The sequence below is a fragment of the Macaca thibetana genome, chromosome 20, assembly GCF_024542745.1.
Source record: "Macaca thibetana thibetana isolate TM-01 chromosome 20, ASM2454274v1, whole genome shotgun sequence".
Lineage (NCBI taxonomy): Eukaryota > Metazoa > Chordata > Mammalia > Primates > Cercopithecidae > Macaca > Macaca thibetana.
The window spans coordinates 17648972-17672102 of record NC_065597.1 but is presented as its reverse complement, the minus strand read 5'-3'; the positions used below and the strand labels follow the sequence as shown (position 1 = coordinate 17672102).

The 23131-nt window shown below is 49.8% G+C and overlaps 1 protein-coding gene across 1 annotated transcript in view; it reads left to right on the top strand.

Moving 5' to 3' along the window:
* Nucleotides 1–15420, top strand: part of FA2H (fatty acid 2-hydroxylase) — a 64046-nt gene extending 48626 nt beyond the window's left edge. Inside the window, exons 3-7 of the mRNA XM_050772778.1 lie at nt 700–842; nt 1765–1871; nt 9151–9323; nt 11688–11940; nt 14097–15420. Of these exons, the coding sequence (XP_050628735.1) occupies nt 700–842; nt 1765–1871; nt 9151–9323; nt 11688–11940; nt 14097–14176 (756 nt within the window). The 3' untranslated portion in view covers nt 14177–15420. The remainder of the gene's footprint in view (nt 1–699; nt 843–1764; nt 1872–9150; nt 9324–11687; nt 11941–14096) is intronic.
* The last annotated feature ends 7711 nt before the right edge of the window (nt 15421–23131 follow it).

Below are 23131 nucleotides of genomic sequence, written 5' to 3'. Positions count from 1 at the left end.
TTTCCTAAAGTCACACAGTAAATGGCAAATGGATTTGTACTCAGGCCTGACTTCAGAGTCTAAGCACTAAGCTACAGGAAACAAGGTTGGCCTCTTTCATTCCTGTTGATTCTTCCCAGCACCTAGCATTTAAATATATATAAAATATTAAATAAATTGCTGAATAAATGATTGAATGAATTAATTACCCAGGCCAACACCAAGAAGAAAGCCTGGGAAAAGAGCCCACTTCATTCCTGATACAAAATGTGTTGCCTCCTGTACCTCAAGAGTCCTGAGCAAGACTTTAAACTTCAGATGTGGCTGAATCTGGATGCTCAGATATCATCACTGGGATTCTGTCTCTCTAGCTCTTGGTTTGGCCATCTTCTGTTCTGGTGGTGTCTTCAGGCAGGCTCTGCTAGTAAATCCAGGCTCATGCCCTGCCGATTTAGCACGCCCAACAGAAAGAGGGAGTGTCTGATGCCTCATCACACCAGCTTAGGTCGTAAACCTCTACTGGATCCTATTGCTGTGGCTGGGGGCTGGGATGAGCAACTTGGTCAGTTCTTGATCACTGAAGCAGGAGGGTGGGTGGTCCCACACAGATCACATGAGCTGAGATAGGAGCAGGGGAATGGGATGCTGTAACGAGGAAATTAGAGAAGGAATATGGGAAGACGTGAATATCAAATGTCCACTTGGCTTCATCTCTTGCAGGACCTGGTGGACTGGCAAAAGCCTCTCCTGTGGCAGGTGGGCCACTTGGGAGAGAAGTACGATGAGTGGGTTCACCAGCCGGTGACCAGGCCCATCCGCCTCTTCCACTCAGACCTCATTGAGGGCCTCTCTAAGACTGTCTGGTGAGCTCTTCCCTGAGCCTGTGGCAGGCTTCCCTTCTCTTCTGATTGTGCCAATCAGATATGGAAAGGGAAGGGGCAATTGGGTCCCCCCCTAGAGCCCAGGTCTATGCTGTAAAGCTCTCAGGGAGGGAGGAACACACGATGGGAATAATTCATCCCTATGCATCATTTTGCCCACTGGGTGGGTCACAACCCAACATGTAGCCAGAAACTACGTTGAATGCCACTCCTGGTCTATTCCAGACTCTTATGAGGAGTTTCTTGCCCCCAGTGCACATGGAAACAATTTTGCCTGCAATTAGCTCCTCTGCCACAAGAGGTCAGCGTCTGTGTATTTGCATAGAGTCAGTAGCGCTGGGGACACAGTTCTTTTCTGCCAATAATTCATCTCAGAGACAGGAGGCAGATGGACTCACAGCCTCTCTCCTCTTTTCTCTTCCCCACTCCCTGTATCAGTGTCCCTTTGACCCCAGGTCTCCATAGGCATTCTGCATATGCTTTGCTGTCATCTTGTCCCCCTTCCAGTTGAGTTATATTTCTCTAAGAAAGCTGGACCCTGCCAGGCACAGTGTCTCACGCCTGTAATCCCATCACTTTGGGAGGCCAAGGCGGGTGGATCACCTGAGGTCTGGAGTTCGAGACCAGCCTGACAACATGGTGAAACCCCATCTCTACTAAAAATACAAAATTAGCTGGGTGTGGTGGCACATTCCTGTAATCCCGGCTACTAGGGAGGCTGAGGCAGGAGAATCACTTGAACCCAGGAGGCAGAGGTTGCAGTGAGCCAAGATCACGCCATTGCACTCCAGCCTGGGCAACAAGAGTGAAACTCCATCTCAAAAAAAAAAAAAAGAAGAAAGAAAGCTGGACCCTGTCAAGCTCCTGTATGTGTATCTCTCTCACCCTGACGGCCTTCCTACAGGTACAGTGTCCCCATCATCTGGGTGCCCCTGGTGCTGTACCTCAGCTGGTCCTACTACCGAACCTTTGCCCAGGGGAACGTCCGACTCTTCACGTCATTTACAACAGGTAATGCCAGGTTCTTTCCTGACTTGCCCTGAGGATCCTAGAGGAAGGAGACCTCAGTGCTTTCCCTAGCCCAGAGTTTCTGAGAGCATAGAACCCCAAACCACATCACAGACATTTTTTGGTGAAGCCTCTCTGTAGAAATAGTCTTCCAAAGAAGAATTTTGTCAGACTCCCATCTACCCCCACAAATGGATACAAAACCCAACAACACATCAGCAAAAACTAAATGGAATCATCAGGTGGCATAGAAATAAAAAAAAAAGAGGGAGACAGAGAGTGCTTCTCATTGAGTGTCACACCAAAAAATGCATGATCTGGGATTCTTTGCTAAGAAACTAAATGAAATCACTTTGTCAGGTGACACAGCTGAGAGCTAGACTCAGACTGGCCTGTGAACCGAGCACAGATTAGGAGAACTTGGGAGAGAAAGATCTGAGAGTGTCCTAGAGTGTGTCCAAGGCAAAGGTTCAGGCAGCGGACCCCCAGACTGGGAGTAACAGCGCACTAACCTCTATGGGACACTTGCCATGTGCAGGGCCATGTGCTCTCCCAGGACTGCCTCATTTACCCCTCCCAGCAGCCCCATAAGAAGGGTCCTGTCATTATCCCTTTTTAGAACTGAGGAAATGGAGCCTCAGATATATCAAGGGAGTAGTTGAAGGTCATGTGGCTAGGATGTGGATACCAGGTGCGCCCCAGCTTCTAGCTGGGTCTTTCAGGATGACTGTGGGTTTAGGTATGGCCGCTGGGACAGCCAGCCTGGCAAGCACCTTGCCTACCTTGGGCCTCCAGGTACATGCCACCTGCCCTGTGGTCTGTCTGTCCTGGCTATGAGCTTCCTGAGCTGCCCTCACTCTGCCAGGGGCACCTCTTTTCCCCGCAGTCCGCAAGTCAAGTGCCTGAATGGTTGAGATGAGAGGGGCCGCGGTCATGGCACCAGGAGCTTCTTTTATCCACCTGAGTCAAGGCTGAGCAAGTTGCAGAAAGTTCCCCCAGATCCAGCCCAGAGCTGCCCCTGGTCACCGAGGGTTACTGCGGGCATCTCTCGAGCCATGGTTGTCCTGTTCTGCCCACGCTGAATAGCTCAGGCACAGCACAGGGCTTGTTGCTCAGAAGTCCTGCTCGCTGAATCACCCACTGTCTGCCCGACACTCCCCTAACAATCACAAACAGTGGCAGGGCCGCCAGGGCTGGCAGCCAGAGGGGGAAGGGGACGCTGAAGCTTTGGCCCAGGTCCCTCTGCCGGATTCCTCCAGAGATGCCACTCAGTACCAGCTCCGGCCGGATGGGCAGACAGGGGTGATGCTGGGGTGAGGGGGCGGGCAGAGGCTTGACCTATAGGAGAGGACTTTCCTGTGAGGCAAGGAGGATGATTTGACGGCTCTGTCAGCCACACGGCCTCGGCAGAGAGCTAAAATGTGCCTGTCTTATAAAGGTCCAGTGTAGAGGGTTAGTAAGCCTGTGACCACGATGCCAGGGATGGGGGCATGAGAGATATGTCTCCACGTGCCTCCTTCAGCCCCCAGCTTGTCATGCAAGGCACAAGCCGCAGGCAGAGAAAATAAGAGCTCACAAAGCAAGGCAAGGAGAGGCTCGGCGGGGTCCCAGTGCAGCTGCTGGACAAAGGACACGCTGGAATCAATACAGAAGAGTCAGGGTGCCAAGAAGCAGTGGAAGCTGAACGAAGACACCAGTTCAAGGCTGACATTCCTAGATGCGCACGTGAAAATGCTTTCAAAAGCCGGGGGGACAGGGGAGAGGGGGCAGCGCTGCATACTCAGGATGGCTCCAGAGCAGCTTCTGAGAGCATGTTAGAGCGAGCAGCATCCCGGAGAGGAGGGGCAGGCAGGCCTCTGGTGGGGTGGTGTGCAGGGCTCGACAGAGGCCAGGACCTGAGTCTGTGCCAGAGTGCTCCTGTGTGTCAAGTCCTTTCCTTACCAATAAGAGAGCTAAGGCCGGGCACGGTAGCTCACGCCTATAATCCCAGCACTTTGGGAGACCTAGGCGGGTGGATCACCTGAGGTCAGGAGTTTGAAACAAGCCTGGCCAACATGGTGAAACCCAGTCTCTACTAAAAATACAAAAATTAGCTGGGCATGGTGGCGCATGCCTGTAGTCCCAGCTACTCAGGAGGCTGAGGCAGGAGAATCGTTTGAACCCGGGAGGCAGAGGTTGCAGTGAACCAAGATCATGCCCCTGCATCCCAGCCTGGCTGACAGAGTGAGATTCTGCCTCAAAAAAAAAAAAAAAAAGGAAAAGAAAATATAATGTTAATGTTATTATATAATACGACATATATACTCATCATATAATCAGATATTCTGTTACCTCCATCCTAACTACAACATGGGTAGGGTGTTTCCCTGAGAAAACTGTAACACCTGGGTGGTGCCGAGCCGGGATTTGAATCCAGGTCTGCAAATTTAATGCCTGTGCTCTCTGCACTTCACCGAAGTGACCTGAAGGACCCCAGAGGTATCAGAGCTTCCCTGGAAGCAGGGTCTCTCACCAAGCAGCCCAGCCCAGCTAAGACTCAGTGGGAGAGGGCTCACTTGAACCTGACTCCTTTGGTAATGTGTGGATGTCAGTAACCCCAGCCCCCCAGAAAGGAAACCCAAGAGGAGGTGGGCGGGAAGAAGGAGGAAGATGGTTGGCCTCATTTGGGAGGTGTTCAAGGTGGGGGTTATGGACAACCACATGGGGCTGTCCAGTAGGGAGCGGCCACCCAGGGTGGAGTTGGTGTAGAGCTCAGTGGAGTTGGTGTAGAGCTTCGGTCGTCAGCACGTGGGAGAGGAAAGGATTGAGCTGAGAGGCAGAGGGTCCAGGCTTCGACCCTGGGGACAGAGGCAGAGTTTCCAAGATGGACCCTGAGCAGGAGGATCCAGAGAAGAGGAGAAAAGCCAAGTGTGGCAGCAGGCAGAAGGTGGAGCTATGGATTCCGACCTTATTGCTCCCAGATATTTTGAGAATTTGAGAAACTGTGGACACACTACAGAGGAAAAATGCCCATAGATGTACAATTTGATATATCAGCAAGTTCACAGACACCCTGTAATCCAACTTAGGACCCTTAGATATTCATAAGCCTTAGGTTAAATGCCTAGGCAGTTGCAGATTGAAGAAGAGAGTAGTGTTAATGTCTTATGCCACAGCTAGGTTAGAGGTGGACTAAAAAAATTGCTTAGATTTGGCAAGAAAGACATCATGAATAGCCTTTGAAGTTCTGGTGGTTTGGGGCAGAAGACAGATTTTTTTTTTTTTTTTTTTTTTTTTTTTGAGATGGAGTTTCACTCTTATTGCCTATGCTGGAGTGCAATGGCACAATCTTGGCTCACCACAACCTCTGCCTCCCGGGAAGCTGAGATTACAGGCATGCGCCACCATGCCCAGCTAATTTTTGTATTTTTAGGGACGGGGTTTCACCGTGTTTGTCAGGCTGGTCTCGAACTCCTGGCCTCAGCTGATCCGCCCACCTCGGCCTCCCAAAGTGCTGCAATTACAGGCATGAGCCACTGCACCTGGCCCAGAAGACAGATTTTTAAGGACTTGACAAGTCGATGGGAAGTGGCAAAGTGGAGCCATGAGTCCAAACTACCCTTTTTTTCTTTTTTCTTTTTGAGACATGGTCTTGCTCTGTCATCCAGGCTGGAGTGCAGTGGTGCAATCACAGCTCACTGCAGGCTTGAACTACTGGGCTCAAGTGATCCCCCTGCCTCAGCCTTCTCAGTAGCTGGGACTACAGGCATGAGCCACCACTCGCAGCTAATTTTTTTACTTTTTGTTGAGGCAGGGTCTCACTGTGTTGCCCAGGTCGGCCTCAAACTCCTGGGCTCAAACGGTCCTCCCACCTCAGCCACTTTGAGATTACAGACATGAGCCCCCATGTTCAGCCTAGCCTGGCTTTTTCAGAGCCTTGATGAAGAAGGGGCTGAATCCATGATGGGAAAGTCTTGCCTCACTCAGAAAGATGAGCAGAAGAGCCAGGAGAAAAGGAGAGACTGAAGGAGCCCAGAGGAGTCCCTTGGGAGGGAGGATGGGAGGAGGCGGCTGAGGGCTTTGCACTGCCGAACAGGGGGAGTCTGGCAAGTCATGGACTTTGGGCCTCCACGTCCTCACTCATGCAGGCAATGCAGGACTTCCCTTGTAAGGCTGTGGTGAGATGAAATAGAAAGTAATCCATGGAACACTCTTGAAGGGTGCCTGGCACACAGGAATCAGTGAGGACACATCTGCTGTTATTGTTGCTCTGAGCATCCAGCGCCCGCGTGCCGGTGCATGCCTCTGCCCTGAGAAACAATGAGGATGCACCAGGGTACCGGCAGAATGTGGTGTGCTTGGAAGCTGGGGGGAGTATGTGGAGGGGATAGTTCATCCCCAACCCCAGGGCCTCTCTTCTCTGTGAAGTAGGAGGCTGGATGGAAGGAGAGGCGGTAAAGGGGAGTAGAGAATGTCCAAGGGCAGTGGGGAGGGAGCTGGATTTGAAGATGCACAGGAATCATCCATCAGGCTGGGTCTAGGGTCTTACAGAGGTCAAAGGTGCCAGACCCACAGCCGTGTGACTCTCCGTGCCCAGCAGCTAGGGTATGGGTACAGAGAAAGTTTCCCGCGCTGACCCAGGGGTGAGGGTTCATGGGTGCAGGTGAGGGAGATGGAGTAGGGGTTAAAAGAGAATGACTAGGCCGAGTGTCGTGTCTCACGCCTGCAATCCCAGCATTCTCGGAGGCCGAGGTGGGTGGATCACTTGAGGTCAGGAGTTCGAGACCAGCCTGACCAACGTGGTGAAACCCCGTCTCTACTAAAAATACAAAAATTAGCTGGACATGGTGGTGGGTGCCTATAATCCCAGCTACCCGGGAGGCTGAGGCAGGAGAATCACTTGAACCTGGGAGGCAGAAGTTGCAGTGAGCCGAGATCGTGCCATTGCACTCCAGCCTGGGTGACAAGAGCAAAACTCTGCCTCACAAAGAAAGAAAAAGAGAGAATGGCTAGCTTTGGAAAACAGTCTGGCTGTTCCTCAAAAGGTTAAACATAGAGTTATGATACAACTCAACAGTACCACTCCTGGGCTTGAACCCAAGAGAAAGGACAACATCTGTTCACACCGAAACCTCTACACGAATGTGCATAGCAGCACTATTCACCATTGTCAAGAGCTACCAACAGCCCAGGTGTCCCTCAACTAATGGATGGATGAATACATTTTGAATATCATTCAGCCTTAAAAAGGAATGGAGTTCTAGTACATGCTACAACATGGGTGAACCTTGAATATATTTGGTAGGAGAAGCCAGTCATAAAAGACCATACATCATATGATTCAATTGATGTGAAATGTCCAGAATAGGCAAATCCAACAAAGAGAAAGTAGACCTGTGGCTTCCTAGGGTTGGGAGGGTCTGAGAGAAAAGGAGAGTGGTTGCTAATGGGTACAGGGGTTTGGGGGGAAGTGACAAAAATGTTGTAAAATTGACTGGGGTGATGGTTTAACAACTCTGTGAATGTACTCAAAAGCACTGAATTATGTATTTTATTTGGATGAATTATATGGATGGAATTAGATTTTGATAAAGCTGTTATTTAAGAAGAGAGAAGATATGGCCAAAGCTATGGTTTGTGGAGAAAAGAAAGCTAGGGCCGGGCGCGGTGGCTCAAGCCTGTAATCCCAGCACTTTGGGAGGCTGAGACGGGCGGATCACGAGGTCAGGAGATCGAGACCATCCTAGCTAACATGGTGAAACCCCATGTCTACTAAAAATAATACAAAAAACTAGCCGGGTGAGGTGGCGGGTGCCTGTAGTCCCAGCTACTCGGGAGGCTGAGGCAGGAGAATGGCGTAAACCCAGGAAGTGGAGCTTGCAGTGAGCTGAGATCTGGCCACTGCACTCCAGCCTGGGTGAGACAGCGAGACTCTGTCTCAAAAAAAAAAAAAAAAAAAAAAAAGAAAGAAAAAGAAAAAGAAAAAGAAAAGAAAGCTAAAAGGATGAGGATGGGCCGGGCATGGTGGCTCACGTCTGTAATCCCAGCAATTTGGGAGGCTGAAGTGGGCAGATCCCTTGAGGTCAGGAGTTCAAGACCAGCCTGGACAACGTGGTGAAACCCCATCTCTACTAAAAGTATAAAAATTAGCCAGGTATGGTGGCGCACACCTGTAATCCCAGCTACTCGGGCAGCTGAGGCAGGAGAATGGCTTGAACCCGGGAGGTGGAAGTTGCAGTGAGCTCAGATCACACCACGGCACTCCAGCCTAGGCAACAGAGCAAGACTTTATCTCAAAAAAAAAAAAAAGGATGAGGATGAATATGGGGAAAACAGGAACGAGAGCTGAAATCTCCATGAGGTCAAAGAATGAATGAAGTGGAGGAAAGAGCTGAAAGCCGCTAGGACCGCAGGCTGTCTCCAGAGGGTGGTGGGAAACTTGTGCTTGAAGATGGTACCCCTGTCTCCAGTCTTCTCCTCTCCGCCCAGGCTGATCATCTTCAGCGTTCTCACATCTTCCTCCTGTGCTATGATTTCAGGTCTTGTCTGTTGAGATCTCAGTGCTTGTTTTTTCTTGTCCTTCCTACCCCACAGTCCCTGGTGGTTCACACTTTCCATCATTAACACCCTGAAGGCCGGGCACAGTGGCTCACTCCTGTTATCTCAGCACTTTGGGAGGCCAGGGCGAGAGAATTGTTTGAGTCCAGGAGTTTGAGACCAGCCTGGGCAACATAGCAAGATCTTGTCTCTACAAAAAATATAAAAAATAAAAATAAATTAAATTAAAAATTAGCTGGGTGCGGTGGCATGCGCCCATGATCCCAGCTACTTGAGAGGCTGAGGTGGAAGGATCGCTCGAGCCTAGGAAGGGGAGGCTGCAGTAAGCTGCAGTCACTCCACTGCACTCCAGCGCTCCAGTCTTCCAACCTGGGAGGCAGAGGTACCTTGTCTCAAAATAATAACGACAACGCCCTGGCTCAGGAGTGTCGCCTCCAATGTCCTTGGGGCAAGGTCACCCTTCCAGGTAAAGGCCCAGCCCCAGCCACAGCCACTCCTCCCACAGCCTCTGTAAAGAGGACATCAGACCTCCCATCACTCCTGTAAAGGACCCCCAGACCCAGACCAGAGCCCTGCAGCCTCCTTCCCATTTTGACCCAAGGGCCCCAGCAGTATGGCCTGGCCTCATAGCTGTCCAACAGAGAGCAGCAGCTCCCAAGCTGATGGGGATGGTGAGGTGGGGACACGTGGAGCTAACAGGCTGCTGTGCACCAGTCCTCACCTCGCTCTCCCCGCCACCCTGCAGAGTACGCGCTGGCAGTGCCCAAGTCCATGTTCCCTGGGCTCTTCATGCTGGGGATATTCCTCTGGAGCCTCATCGAGTACCTCATCCACCGCTTCCTGTTCCACATGAAGCCCCCCAGCGACAGCTATTACCTCATCATGCTGCACTTCGTCATGCATGGCCAGCACCACAAGGTGAGTGGGGTGGGGTCCCAGCCCGGAACTAGCATGTGCAGCGTGAGGGGGCCCAGCAGCCGGTGGCAGCTTCAGGTGCTGCGGAGCCTCCTGGGAGTCTGGCTGTGGGTTGGGAGCGACAGGACGTTTGATGTGATTCACGGGGGCAACTGGGTTGGGCATCCGAACCTGAGCCAGGCAGGGACAGTGTGGACCCCAGGCCCTCTGCACCTTGTTTACGCATCGCCTTTAATCCTCGAAACAACTCATTCATTCATTCATTCATTCAGCAAATGCCCAGTGAGTGCCTCCTGTGTGCAAGACACTGTTCTAGACATCATTGAACAAAACAACAAAAAGCCTTGTCCTCCTGGAGCCTGTCCTGAAAACAGTCCCATAGTTCTCCCTGTTCCACAGAGCAGCAGACTGAGGCCTAGGGGAACTAAGGAACTTGCCCCAGGTCACATTTGGCACAGCCAGGATGTCGTACCCCATTCTGGGGATTCCAGAGTCTGCGCTCTCAATCACCCTTCCCCTGAGGCCCTTCAAGGACTCCACGACAGTCCCAGAAGCTGGTCCTAGAAGACAGGTCTGCCCAAAGGAAGCTGCCTCCCCCGTACCCCCCACTGCCTCCCCCGTACCCCCCACTGCCTCTCTGTCCCTGCACTGTGCTCTCCTTGGCCCGTCCCAGGCTGTTCCCCGGCTGGTCTCCACACTCTGTTCTCTGCTGGGCGTAAATCACAGAAAATGTGGCAGATATGATACTTTCAGGACACCAGTTTAGACCCTGATGTTGCTGAAACTGAACATGGGTTTTATCTTGGTTTCCCAGCAGCAACTTAATCCGGTTCATCTCGATGAGCCAATTCAGGGTTTAATCGGCCACCTGGGAGTTCTCAGGGTGGTCGGCTGTGGTCCCCCCGGCTCTCCCCAGAGTTGATCTGCATCCTAGGGGGCTTTCCTAGGGGCCAGAATCGGGGTGGGTGCCCCATCCTCAGGTATACTGTCAGAGGTAGCGCACCCGGGCCTGGCCTGTGTCCTCCAGCCTCCCCTGGCCTCTGCTCTCCAGAGCTCACTGCACCTCTGCTGCGTCCCTTGCCCCGTTTGTGAAGCCTTTTCAGATCCACTGCCGCGTCAGCTGTCTTTCCCACCCACAGGGGCACAAGAACCTTCTGGGGACCTGCTCAGGCTATTCTGGGGCCCCAGGGGCTGTCTCAGGCTCGCTCTCCTGAGACATTTCCACCCCAGTCTGTCCAGTCCCCTGCTGCCACACCACGAGGACCCCAGGAGATTGTGTGGCCTGTAGCCACGTGGGCTCCAATCAGGAACGTGTTCTCAGATCCCCAAACCTATCCATCTAAGGATCCTGATCCAGCTGTGACCTGGAGCTGGCCCATGCCAGCTCACAAGAGCACCTGTGCACATCCTTTCCTGTTTCCGTTCCAGTGATGCCACCTGGGCGCTCGAAAGCACCAGGGCAGGAGTTTTTACACCGCAGGAATTAGCAAACGCTACCAATCAGGGCTCTCCCCCTCTCCTTCGTTCCCCCTCCTTCGTTTCCCCCTCCCTCGTTCCCCAGCTCTCTCCCTTCCTCCTTTTCCTGAGAGCTGGTTTTCCAGCACACCACTGGTCCTGTTGTTCTGGGTCTGAAGGGAGGGAGGCTCACGCCAGCACCTCACTGTCGCTGTCACCTGCTTTCTCTCTCTCTCCTCCAGCCCAGAGAGGCTGCAGGATTCTCTTCTCAGAATCCTGACCAAGCCATAGCTAAGATCTCACCTCTATGCCAGGCCCTCGGCTTCTGAAGCTCAAGGGCCATGGTAAAGCAGTGTTCACTGGTTCACTGTGGCGACACCCCCTTGGAACAAAAAAGGCCTCCTGTTTGGACATGGGGGTGGGGAGGACACCTCTAGTGACACTTCAGGGTCATCCCACCACAGAGGCTGCATTAACCTCAGCCGCCCTCAGTGCCTTGCTCACCCAGACAACATCAGGCCTCAGTCTAGGTGCCTTCTCCAGAATGCCCCTCTAGCCAGGGGCATGGCATTTAGGGATGGGATCTGTCTAGCACCTGACAAATTCCAGAGTCACAGTGGCCTCTAGAGCATGAGATGGGTGCTGAGCTGCCAGCACACCCCGCCCATCCTGCCCATCCCATGTTCCTCTGCAATCTGCCAGGTCCCTTCCTGGCTCGCAAACGGGGAGTAAGACGATCTCTCCAGGTCTTGCAGACGTGGCCCGCCCTCCCCAAAGCCACCAAAAGTGCCAAGCCTATGCAGTGGAATGTCTGGGCCGCTCTGTCCCTGTCCTCTGCAGGGAGCGGCACGAGCTTGGCCAGCTGCCAAGGCCCCCGGCTGCCTCCTGACGCCCAGGCCTCTCCATCTGCAGGCACCCTTCGACGGCTCCCGCCTGGTCTTCCCCCCTGTGCCAGCCTCCCTGGTGATCGGCGTCTTCTACTTGTGCCTGCAGCTCATCCTGCCCGAGGCGGTGGGGGGCACTGTGTTTGCGGGGGGCCTTCTGGGCTATGTCCTCTACGACATGACCCATTACTACCTGCACTTTGGCTCGCCGCACAGGGGCTCCTACCTGTACAACCTGAAGGCCCACCACGTCAAGCACCACTTTGCACATCAGAAGTCAGGTGAGGACGGGCCTGGGTTTCCCAGTTCCCTATGTGTGTTCATTGATTTATTTGCCAACTACCATTGAGCTCCTGGGAACGGCGAGGCACCATTCCATGTACTGGGCATATACAGAGGGTTCCCTCTACCCTCTTCCCTGGTGCAGACAGCTGTGCAGAGACAGGCAAGGATATCAATAAATGGCAAAGATTTCAAACTGAGATAAATGCCATAAAGAAAATAAAGGGGCCGGGCGCGGTGGCTCACACCTGTAATCCCAGCCAAGGGGATTGGGAGGCTGAGGCAGGTGGATCACTTGAGGTCAGGAGTTTGGGACCAGCCTGGCCAACATGGTGAAACCTGTCTCCACTAAAAATACGAAAATTAGTAGGGTGTGGTGGTGCCCACCTGTAATCTCAGCTACTTGGGAGGCTGAGGCGTGAGAATAGCTTGAATCCAGGAGGCAGAGGCTACAGTGAGCTAAGATTGCACCACTGCACTCCAGGCTGGGTGACAGAGCAAGGCTCTGTCTTAAAAAAAAAAAAAAAAAAAAAAAAAAAAAAGAAGAAGAAGAAAATAAATCAAGGTGATGGAATATCACATAGGTAGTGGGAGGGGTCCAGCGATTTCCATTGAAATATTATGTGGGCCACATAAGTGATTTTAAATTTTCTAGTGGCCACACTAAGACATGAAAATAAACAGATGAAAAGAATTTTAATAACATTTACTTAACCCAATATAAGCAAATTATTATTTCAACATGTAATCAACATTAAAAAATCATCAATGGCTGGGCGCAGTGGCTCAGGCCTATAATCCCAGCACTATGGGAGGCTGAGGCAGGGGATTGCTTGAAGCCAGGAGTTCCAGGCCAGTCTGGGAAACACAGCAAGACCTTGTCTCTACATAAACAATTTTTAATTATCCGGGTGTGGTGATGTGCACCTGTAATCTCAGCTACCTAGAAGGCTGAGGCAAGAGGATCATTTGAGCCCAGGAGTTTGAGGCAGTAATGAGCTATGATGATGCCACCGCACCCCAGCCTGGGTGACAGAGCGAGACCCTTTTTGTAAAGTCTCTTTTTCAAAGAAAAGTCATTAGCAACTCTTATACTATGCCTTTGAAATCTAAGGTGTATTTTGCACTTACAGCACATCTCAATTCAGATGCTAAAGTTTCACTGGAAATACTAGATCCGTATCAATTCAGATACTAAAGTTTCACTGGAAATACTAGATCCGTATCTAGATTTTATAAATTTGCAAACAGTAGTTCACATAGGTAAGTTGCTCCAAACATGCTTAAAAATTGTCCAGTAACACACTTTAGGAGGCCGAGGTGGGCGGATCACCTGAGGTCAGGAGTTCAGGACCAGCCTGGCCAACATGGTGAAACCCCCTCTCTACTAAAAATACAAAAAATTAGCTGGATGTGGTGGTGCGCACCTGTAATCCCAGCTACTCAGGAGGCTGAGGAAGGAGAATCTCTTGGATCCAGGAGGCGGAGGTTGCAGTGAGCCGAGATCATGCCACTGCACTCCAGCCTGGGCAACAGGAGCGAAACTCCGTCTCAAAAATAAATAAATAAAAATAAATAAAAATTTAAAAATTCCAGTAACTGAATCAAGCATCAGTTTTTACATTGACATGTTAATTCATCAGAATTAAATGAAGTTAGAAATTCAGTTTCTCTGGAGCTCTAGCCACATTTCTAGTGCTCAGTAGCCACGTGTGGCTAGGGGCTAGTTGGACAGCAGAGAGATTAAATGGTCCAGGTGTCATTGCAGAGGTGCCATTAGAGCTGAGACCCTAATGAAGAGAAACCAGCATCTGGCATCCCAGGAGTGACTGGTGCAAAGCCCTGAGGCAGGAATGAACTCGGTCCAAAAGGAAGGGGAAGAAGATGGAGGTGGGGGGTGGGTGGGGGCCAGGTAACCTAGAAACGCAGGCCAGATAAGGAATTGGGGTTTATTCCAGCTTCATGCTGGAGACAATAAAAAACACAGGTTCCCCGCCCTTGACTTCTGCCAGGATGACCTTGGGGGTTGGGAAGGCCAAGGGGACAGATATTGACATTGTCTCCACCTATTATCCCTACCCTGGCACCCTTCCCAAGCCAGTGCACGCCTGCTCCTTCAATGCCTCATCGTCTCCCCTGTTGTCTCCCTCTCTAGGATTTGGCATCAGCACTAAATTGTGGGATTACTGTTTCCACACCCTCATTCCAGAGAAACCCCACCTGAAGACGCAGTGACAACTCCCACCCGCTCTGTCCTGCCCTCAGCCCGGCCCTGGCCCCTTCCCAACCCCCACCCGCCATCCAGACCCCACTAAGAAGGTTGACTTGGCCAGGCAGGATGGGCTCTGTCCGGCCCTGCAGCCTAGTGGAAGGTGCCGAGGGGGCCCTGAGGCAGGACCACCCTCCTGACCCCTAGCAGGAGGGTCACATCCACTTGGTGGCCAGGTGGCCCTTGGTGACCCTCTTCTTCCTGGAGCGTCCCTGCCTAGAGCTCAGCCCACAGGACTGCTTCAGGACCTGGCCACAGGTAGCAGCCTCAAGGGGAAATGAAGGAAACTGACTCCTCGTGGCCACCTGTGTCACCCTTGTGCCTTAGCGTCATGGACTGCCTAGGAGCTGCCTGCATGGCACAGCTCTGTGTTCATAGTCAGGAGTGGGTCTGTGGGACCTGTGGGCCCTGTCCTCCCTGCTGTCCTTTCTGGGGAGGCTTTGGTGGCTCTGAGGTGGACAAAGAGCTCTCACAAGACGAGACAGCATGATGCCTCCCACAGTCCACCCCAGACCCTGGGGCAGCCCCTCTGGCCCTGCCAGCTACCCGTGCCGTTGGGCCCAGGGTGGCTGGCAGGAGTCCCAGCCGCTTTCTTTAGGACCTGGCAGCTTCTCTAGCCGTCCCTCCCCTGCCTCCAGAATCACAGCCCTTCTCCCCAAGGGAGGCTGAGGAGCCTTCTCCACTGGTGGCAGCCCCACCCCGTCCCCAGCCATTCTTGGCCTCCAACCTGCACAGGTGGGCTCGGCCCCCCACTCGGGCCTCCCCAGAAGTAGCCTCCCCTCAGTGCCTCACCTCCCCCTGCCTCCCAGCCTCCGCAGATGAGGTTCCTGCCCCTTCCTCCTCATAACCAAAACCCTCGCTGCTCCCAGGACGGTCTTATTTATAAACCAGACACGTGTTCTTAGTCTGGTCCCAGACCAAGGAGCTGGTCAGACGGCCCTTTCTAATCGTACGTGTTGAGTTTATGTAAAAAACATGGTTTCCTCCTGTTTTTGGTTCCTTTCTCACCCACAAACCATTACTACTTGAAACCTAAAAAAAAAAAAAAACTCGCCGAGTATAAAGGCTAAAAAGAAGCAGTTTGACAAACCTTGTGATTTGTACTGTTTACTGCAGAGCTATTTAAGGATTTTGGAATAAATATACAAAACTACAGTTGTGAAATAAAAAATTGTATATTTTGAAAAATAAAACACTGAAAAGAAACCAACAAAAATGAGTTGTTCATCAGACTCCCTCGTGGTTGGGAAGGGGCGGTGGTGTGGGGAGGGGTGGAGGGGCGGGGGTCGGTCCCCAGGGAGGGAGATTTTAGCCCTGACCAGGGTGGGTAGAATTGCTGGGGCATGGTGATAATTGAAAGCTGACCAACTCTCAGCTGGGCGCGATGGCACCTGACTGTAATCCCAACACTTTGGGAGGCCAAGGGGGGAGGATCGTTTGAGGCCAGGTGTTCAAGACAAACCTGCCCAACATAGCAAAACTCCATATCTAACAAGAAAAGAAAACAAGACAAAATAAAAACAAAAGAAAAAAGCTGACTACTCTTATTCTCTCACTCAGCTTTATTCTGTTTCTAAATTCTCTGCAGACAGCATCTCCTCGTATTGCCTGCACCTGGGATGCATTGTGCCACAAACCACTTTGATCCGCTGCTGGGGAGGGATCTCTTCTGAAGTTTAACCCCAACTGAGCTTCTAGTTGACTTTCCTAAAACAGGGAGAAAGGCTCCAGCAACAAATCCCCATAGTGGGAACTAGAACCTCAGGCAGCTCAGTCTCGGTGAAACTGTTGCTTGTCTTTTTCTGCTGCCCTATCAGAACCACCTAGGAAGCTGTCAAAGTGCAGCTCCAAGGCCTTGCACTCAGGGTCTAGTTCAGTAGGTCCGAGGGGGTTGGCCCTGAACTCGCCTGTCTGAGGACACAGAAGCAGAACGAGCTGATGTTGGGAAGCTCAGGAAAGTCGCCCCAAACTGTGCTGTGTCTCCCTGCTCTGGCACTCATAGGGGCAGCTTTATGCCTGCAGCTCCCAGCCTGAAGATAAGTAGGACCTGTCCGGAGCCACCCACACTCGAGTCCCTGAAGCCTGTCCTTGGAACCCAGATGGTCCAAGCAGCAGAACTGAGAACCTTCATTTACTGATGGAGCCGAGCAGCTCACCTTGGACCATCACACCCCGGGGGAGGGAAGCAGACGAGGAACACAGGCGGAGTCCACGCGTGTAAACACACATGGCCACAGCGGGAGAAAAAGCCTAAGGTGAGCAAGATTTAGAAAAAAAAAAAAAAAATTGAAAATTTTATTTAAGAAGAGTGAAACAGGCCGGGCGCAGTGGCTCACACCTGTAATCCTAGCATTTTGGGAGGCCGAGGCGAGTGGATCACTTGAGGTCAGCAGTTCGAGACCAGCCTGGCCAACATGGTGAAACCCCGTCTCTACTAAAAATACAAAAATTAGCCAGGCGTGGTGGCGGGCGCCTGTAGTCCCAGCTACTCGGGAGACAGAGGCAGGAGAATCGCTTGAACCCGGGAGGCAGAGGTTGCAGTGAGCTGAGATTGTGCCACTGCACTCCAGCCTGGGTGGCAGAGCAAGACTCCATCTCAAAAACAACAACGATAACAACAACAACAACAACACCAAAAATAAAAAACCAGTGAAACAGACCAGGCATGGAGGCTTATGCCTATAATCCCAACACTTTAGGAGGCCAAGGCAGGCAGATTGCTTTAGCTCAGGAATTTGAGACCAGCTTGGGCAATATAGTGAGACTCCATCTCTACAAAAAATAAGGAAAATTACCTGAGTGTGGTAGTGCACACCTGTAGTCCCAGCTACTTGGAAGGCTGAGGTGGGAGGATCACCTCCTGTGCCCAGGAGTTTGAGGCTGCCGTGAGCTGTGATCACACCACTGCATTCCAGCCTGGGCAACAGAATGAGACCCTGTCTCAAAAGAAAAAAAGGGAGTAAAACAAAACTAAAAAGAAAGGCCAAAAAATAAGTGAGTTTATAGCATGGTAATGAGAAGAGTTAGAAAAAAAGTGACAACACGAAACCAAGCCCACATATTAATGGAAAGTCCAATTGGTGAAAATCTGACAGATTCTCCCAGAGCCCCCCATTGCGCTGCTGTAACTGTCCAGTGGGGTTGGGAGTATCCACAAGGCCTTTTGGAGAGAGAGCAAGTCCCACCTCACAGGCACTTGAGAGTGTGGAGGGGTCATTGCCTGCATTTTCTTTCTTTCTTTTTCTTTTTTTTTTTTGAGGCAGAGTCTCACTCTGTTGCCCAGGCTGGAGTGCAGTGGCACGATCTCGGCTCACTGCAAGCTCGACCTCCCAGGTTCACGCCATTCTCCTGCCTCAGCCTCCCGAGTAACTGGGACTACAGGTGCACACCACCATGCCTGATAATTTTTGTACTTTTAGTAGAGATGGGGTTTCACCATGTTGTACAGGCTGGTCTCAAACTCCTGAAATCAGGCAATCCTCCCACCTCAGCCTCCCAAAGTGCTTGGATTACAGGCATGAGCCCCTGCAGCCGGCCATATTGCCTGCGTTTTCACAGCAGGGCAAAATACAGGAAGGCCATGAGGCCCGCAATCCCCAAGCAGTTAGTGCTCACGGAGCAGCCCCCACCTCAGTGAGCATCTGGGGGAGCTGGAGGATTTTGCCATCAAGTGTAAGAGTCAAAGATTAGATGTTAGAGCAAGCACGGGATATTATCAAGATGCCAACACATCTAGCCCAATGGGAAAAGCCTGGAACTGTGATGTGGGATTGTGTTTATCCTGTAGTAGGAGAGCCACCAAACCAAAAAAGTTTTGTGTTTGCTCAGGGAGGGGGCTATTGATTTATTTATAGAGAGAGGGTCTCATTCTGTTGCCCACGCTAGGGTGCAGTGGCATGATCATAGCTTACTGCAGTCTTGACCTCCCAGACTCAAGAGATCCTCCTACCTCAGCCTCCCAAACAGCTGGGACCACAGGCATGTGCCATCGTGCCCAGCTAATTTTTAAATTTTTACAAGTAGAGACAGGGTCTCTGTATGTTACCTAGGCTGATGTCGAACTCCTGGGCTCAAGCAATCCTCCCAGCTCAGCCTCCCAAAGTGCTGGGATTACCGGCATGAGCCACAATGCCCAGCCAAGAGGGCCATTTAAATTCTGATCAGCATAAAGTAAATCTGCAGGTTGACTGACCCCCAGTGGCCCTACAAATTTGCCTCAGCTGATTCTCCAGGGATGACCTAGCTACCATGGCCAAGAACAGACCAAAAAATAGCCATCATATTTATTTCTGGTATTGTGTTTGTATTTCCAGGCATGCTGTCTTTGAAGGTTCCTTAGTTGATCCGAAGAACTTCCCTCTTAATTCTGCTCTGTTCCACTCCCCCGGTGGCGCTGACCTCTGCCTTTGAACTTTGTGTGATTTTTTATTGTGCCCAGCACAATGACCAACTTGTAACAGAGCCCCATAAATGCTCGTCTTGTCTCCAGATCTCAGACGGTAACAGTAACTGGGCCTTGCCTCTCCACCTGTTCCCAGCCTCTGCTGCCCTCTGGTGGCAGCATGCAGCCCTACCCCATTATTACTGCCCTCGCGGGGACTATTTTGGAAGCAGGTATCTGTGATTTCAAAATTCTAGTCTTTTCCACTTTACCCATTCTGTTGACTTACATTCTTGACTCATCTGCCATTTTTGAGAGGAAGTTGGAACTATGTATATGAATAGTCTAACTTTCTAAAAAGCCATAATGGTTGCAAAATTTCAGCTGGAGTTTTCTTTACAGTTAGGTGTTTTGCCCAAAGACCACACCAGGTTCCAATGAATAAATGTTATCTGTAAAGAATGCTACAAGATGAATGTGAAGTTAGGAAAATTCCAGGATTCTCATCTCATAAGTGTCTGTCCCATCCCAGATACCTATAGTGGGGAGGAAGAAATTTAAAAGAAAAAATATTTTGTTCTGGCAAAAGCAGTGGGGTTATATCTTCTTTTAGGTTCCCTAAAAATGGGATTACAGGCATGATGGCTTGCGCCAGCACTTTGTGACGCCAAGGCTGGCAGATCACCTGAGGTCGGGAGTTCGAGACCAGCCCGACCAACATGGAGAAACCCCGTCTCTACTAAAGATACAAAATTAGCCAGGTGTGGTGGCTCATGCCTGTAATCCCAGCTACTTGGGAGGCTGAGGCAGGAGAATCTCTTGAACCCGGGAGGTGGAGGTTGCGGTGAGCTGAGATCGCGCCACTGCACTCCAGCCTGGGCAACAAGAGCGAAACTCCATCTCAAAAAATAAACAACAACAACAACAAAATCAAAACCTAAAACAAGCACATGGATGCAGGCAGTCTATTTGGGAGGTGATTGCAGAAATAAAGAGCGAGAACCAGGGAGGTCTAGAAAGGGAGAAGTTGGAAGAGCAGTGTAAAGTTGAGTATGTGGGGTTCTCCTACAGATTCTGTAAGGGCATCTTGAGAAGCATAGAGAAAACATGTCAGAATTGTCCAACAGGACAGGAGGCTGGAGCATTTATCATGGGTGAGGACTGTGTTCAGGGACATTGATTCACCCTCACTTAGGGACTTCTCTGCCGTGCAAGCCAAGCAGATGCTGGCTTTGGCAAAAGTCCTTGGAGAAAAGCAGGAAGAAGAAGTATGCATTTGCAGTGGGATTCTATCAGCACGAGTTGAATATGAGCTTACTAGGCAGGAACTAGCAACTGGAACTCTGGCTGAAATCAGAGCTGAGACAGAGTTCACACAGAACCTTCCACCGCAATTGAGGCTAAGACCAGAGGTAGACAGAGGGGACAGGATGAGGAGGAACAGATGTGTTCGCTACAGACCCCAAAGGGTTATATCCTCAATGTAAGAGTGAACCAGGAGGAAACCCACCTCCCCAGGGCACTGCAAGTGAAATCTCCTGCATGGAGTGGGTAAAGGCTGAGGATGCAGAGCCACAAGGAGAGTCCTCACTGAGGTCTGAAGCCTGAATTCGTGCAAACTGTGTGATCTGAAACACCTCAAGCCAAAATTGTAATGTAAAATAGCCCGGTTGGTGGAGCCACAAGGCTCTCAGAGGAAGCAATTAAAATCGTTTTATGGAAAAATGTATCTTCAATTCAGGCCTCAAAAAATTCTCACAGGTAAAATTCCAAGGACTGGCCAGGCACGGTGGCTCACACCTGTAATCCCAGCACTTTGGGAGGCCTAGGTGGGCGGGTCACAAGGTCAGGAGATCGAGACCAACCTGGCCAATATGGTGAAACCCCATAATATGGTGAAACTATATATTGCAGAAATATAATATGGTGAAACTCTACTAAAAATATAAAAAGTAGCCAGGCATGGTGGTGCATGCCTGTAGTCCCAGCTACTCGGGAGGCTGAGGTGGGAGAATTGCTTGAACCTCGAAGGGGGAGGCTACAGTGAGCCGAGATTGCGCCAATGTGCTCTAACCCGGGTGACAGAGTGAGGTCTTGAAAAAATAAATCAAATAGGCCGGGCACGGTGGCTCATGCCTGTAATCCCAGCACTTTGGGAAGCCGAGGCGGGCGGATCATGAGGTCAGGAGATCGAGACCATCCTGGCTCACACGGTGAAACCCCGTCTCTACTAAAAAAATACAAAAAATTAGCCGGGCGTGGTGGCGGGCACCTGTAGTCCCAGCTACTGGGGAGGCTGAGGCAGGAGAATGGCGTGAACCCGGGAGGCAGAGCTTGCAGTGAGCCGAGATTGAGCCACTGCACTCCAGCCTGGGCGACAGAGCGAGACTCCATCTCAAAAATAAATAAATAAATAAATAAATAAAATAACTTAGGTAAATGTAATAGGATAAATGTCTATAAATGAACTTTTCATGTAATTTGAAATTTTTAAGTTACGTTACATTAAATAAAATAATAGATATTCGTTAAATGTCTGGGTCAATTTGTTTCATTAAAAACTAATATTTTTAATGAAATACAAGAACACACTTGTATTTATATTCAATAATTTGGTTCATTTAAAAATATTATTTTAAAAATAATATTCAATTTAGTTGAATATTACTCAATTTAATTGAATATTAAATATTAATTAATATTAAATAATAAGTAAAATATTATTTTAATGAACCAAATTACTGAATATAAATACAAGTGTGTTCTTTGATGCTTACATTTTGTAAAATATTATATTTATTGGGTCTATTAATACATGCAAAAATTTTATTATGGAAAAACATGTTTTTAAAAATTATGAAATAGGAGCCAGGAGGACTACTTGAAACCAGTTCAAGACCAGCCTGGACAACATAGCAAGACCCTTTCTCTATGAAAAAGATTTAGAAATTAGCCAGGTGTAGTGGTACACCACCTGTAGTCTGAGCTACTTCAGAGGCTGAGGCAAGAGGGTCACTTGAGCCCAGGAGTTTGAGGGTACAGTGAGCTACGATCACACCACTGCACTCCAGCCTGGGCAACAGAACAAGACCTTGCCTGGGATAGTAACTCTTTCCTTCAACCTTTTCATCAACTCTTGTAACTTTTTTTTTCTCCAATTCTGACTCTGCCCTTATGACCTGACACTGAAATGTTTATCTTAAAGGTCTAGAAGAATAATGCTTTCTATTACTATAACTTGATTCTGTATTCTTGGCTACTCTTGATGTGTCTGAATTGTTGCCAGAAAACTTCTCATTCTGTTGCTAAGAATCACCTATTCCCCTTCTCAAGGCACAAGTTTTCTTGTTTGTTTACTTTCTTCCTTTTTTTTTTTTTTTAGGTGGAGTCTTGCTCTGTTGCCAGGCTGGAGTGCAGTGGTGTGATCTCAGCTCACTGCAACCTCTGCCTCCCGATTTCAAGCGATTCCTCTGTCTCAGCCTCCCAAGTAGCTGGGACCACCATGCCCGGCTAATTTTTTTGTATTTTAGTAGAGACGGGGTTTTACCATGTTGGCCAGGATGGTCTCAATCTCCTGACCTCATTATCCTCCCGCCTCGGCCTTCCAAAGTGCTGGGATTACAGGCGTGAGCCACTGCGCCCGGCCCCTTAGATTCTTAAGTTATATTGGTTTGTAGTTTATTTTCTTGTGTCTTTATCTGGCTTTAGTATCAGAGTAATGCTGGTTTCTTAAAATGAGTTGGGAAGTGTTTCCTCCTCTCCTATTTTTGGAAGAGTTTGAGAATGATTGGTGCTAATTTATTTTTAAATGTTTGGTAGAAAACACCGCATGTTCTCGCTCATAAGTGGGAGTTGAACAATGAGAACACATCGACACAGGGAAGGGAACATCACACACCAGGGCCTGTTGGATGGGAGGGGGGCTGGGGGAGGGATAGCATTAGGAGAAATACCTAAGGTAGGTAACGGGCTGATGGGTGCAGCAAACCACCGTGGCACGTCTATACCTATGTAACAAATCTGCACATTCTGCACATGTACCCCAGGACGTAAAGTATAATAAAAAATATATATAATAAATAAAATACGAGTCTCCAAGAAAGAAAAAAAAAATGTTTGGTAGAATTCACCGTGAAACTATTAGGCCTAGACTTTTCTTCTTTGGATGAGTTTTGATTATTAATTCAATTTCTTTCCTTGTTGTAGGTATGTTCAGATTTTCTCTTTCTCATTAAGTGAATTAGATCAATTTTGTGTGTCTGGGAATTTGTCCATCTCCTCTAGGTTATCTAATTGGTTGGCAAACAATTGTTCATAGTTTTCTCTCATAGTCCTTTTTATTTCTATAAGGTAGGTAGTAAGGTCCCCACTTTCATTTCTGATTTACTTTATTTTCATCTTCTCTCTTCTTGTTTTAGTTTAGCTAAAGATTGGTCAATTTTATTAATCTTTTCGAAGAACTAACTTTTAGTTTCATTGATTTTCTCTTTTCTGATCTTGATTATTTCCTCCCTTCTGCTAGTTTTGGGTTTGGTTTGCT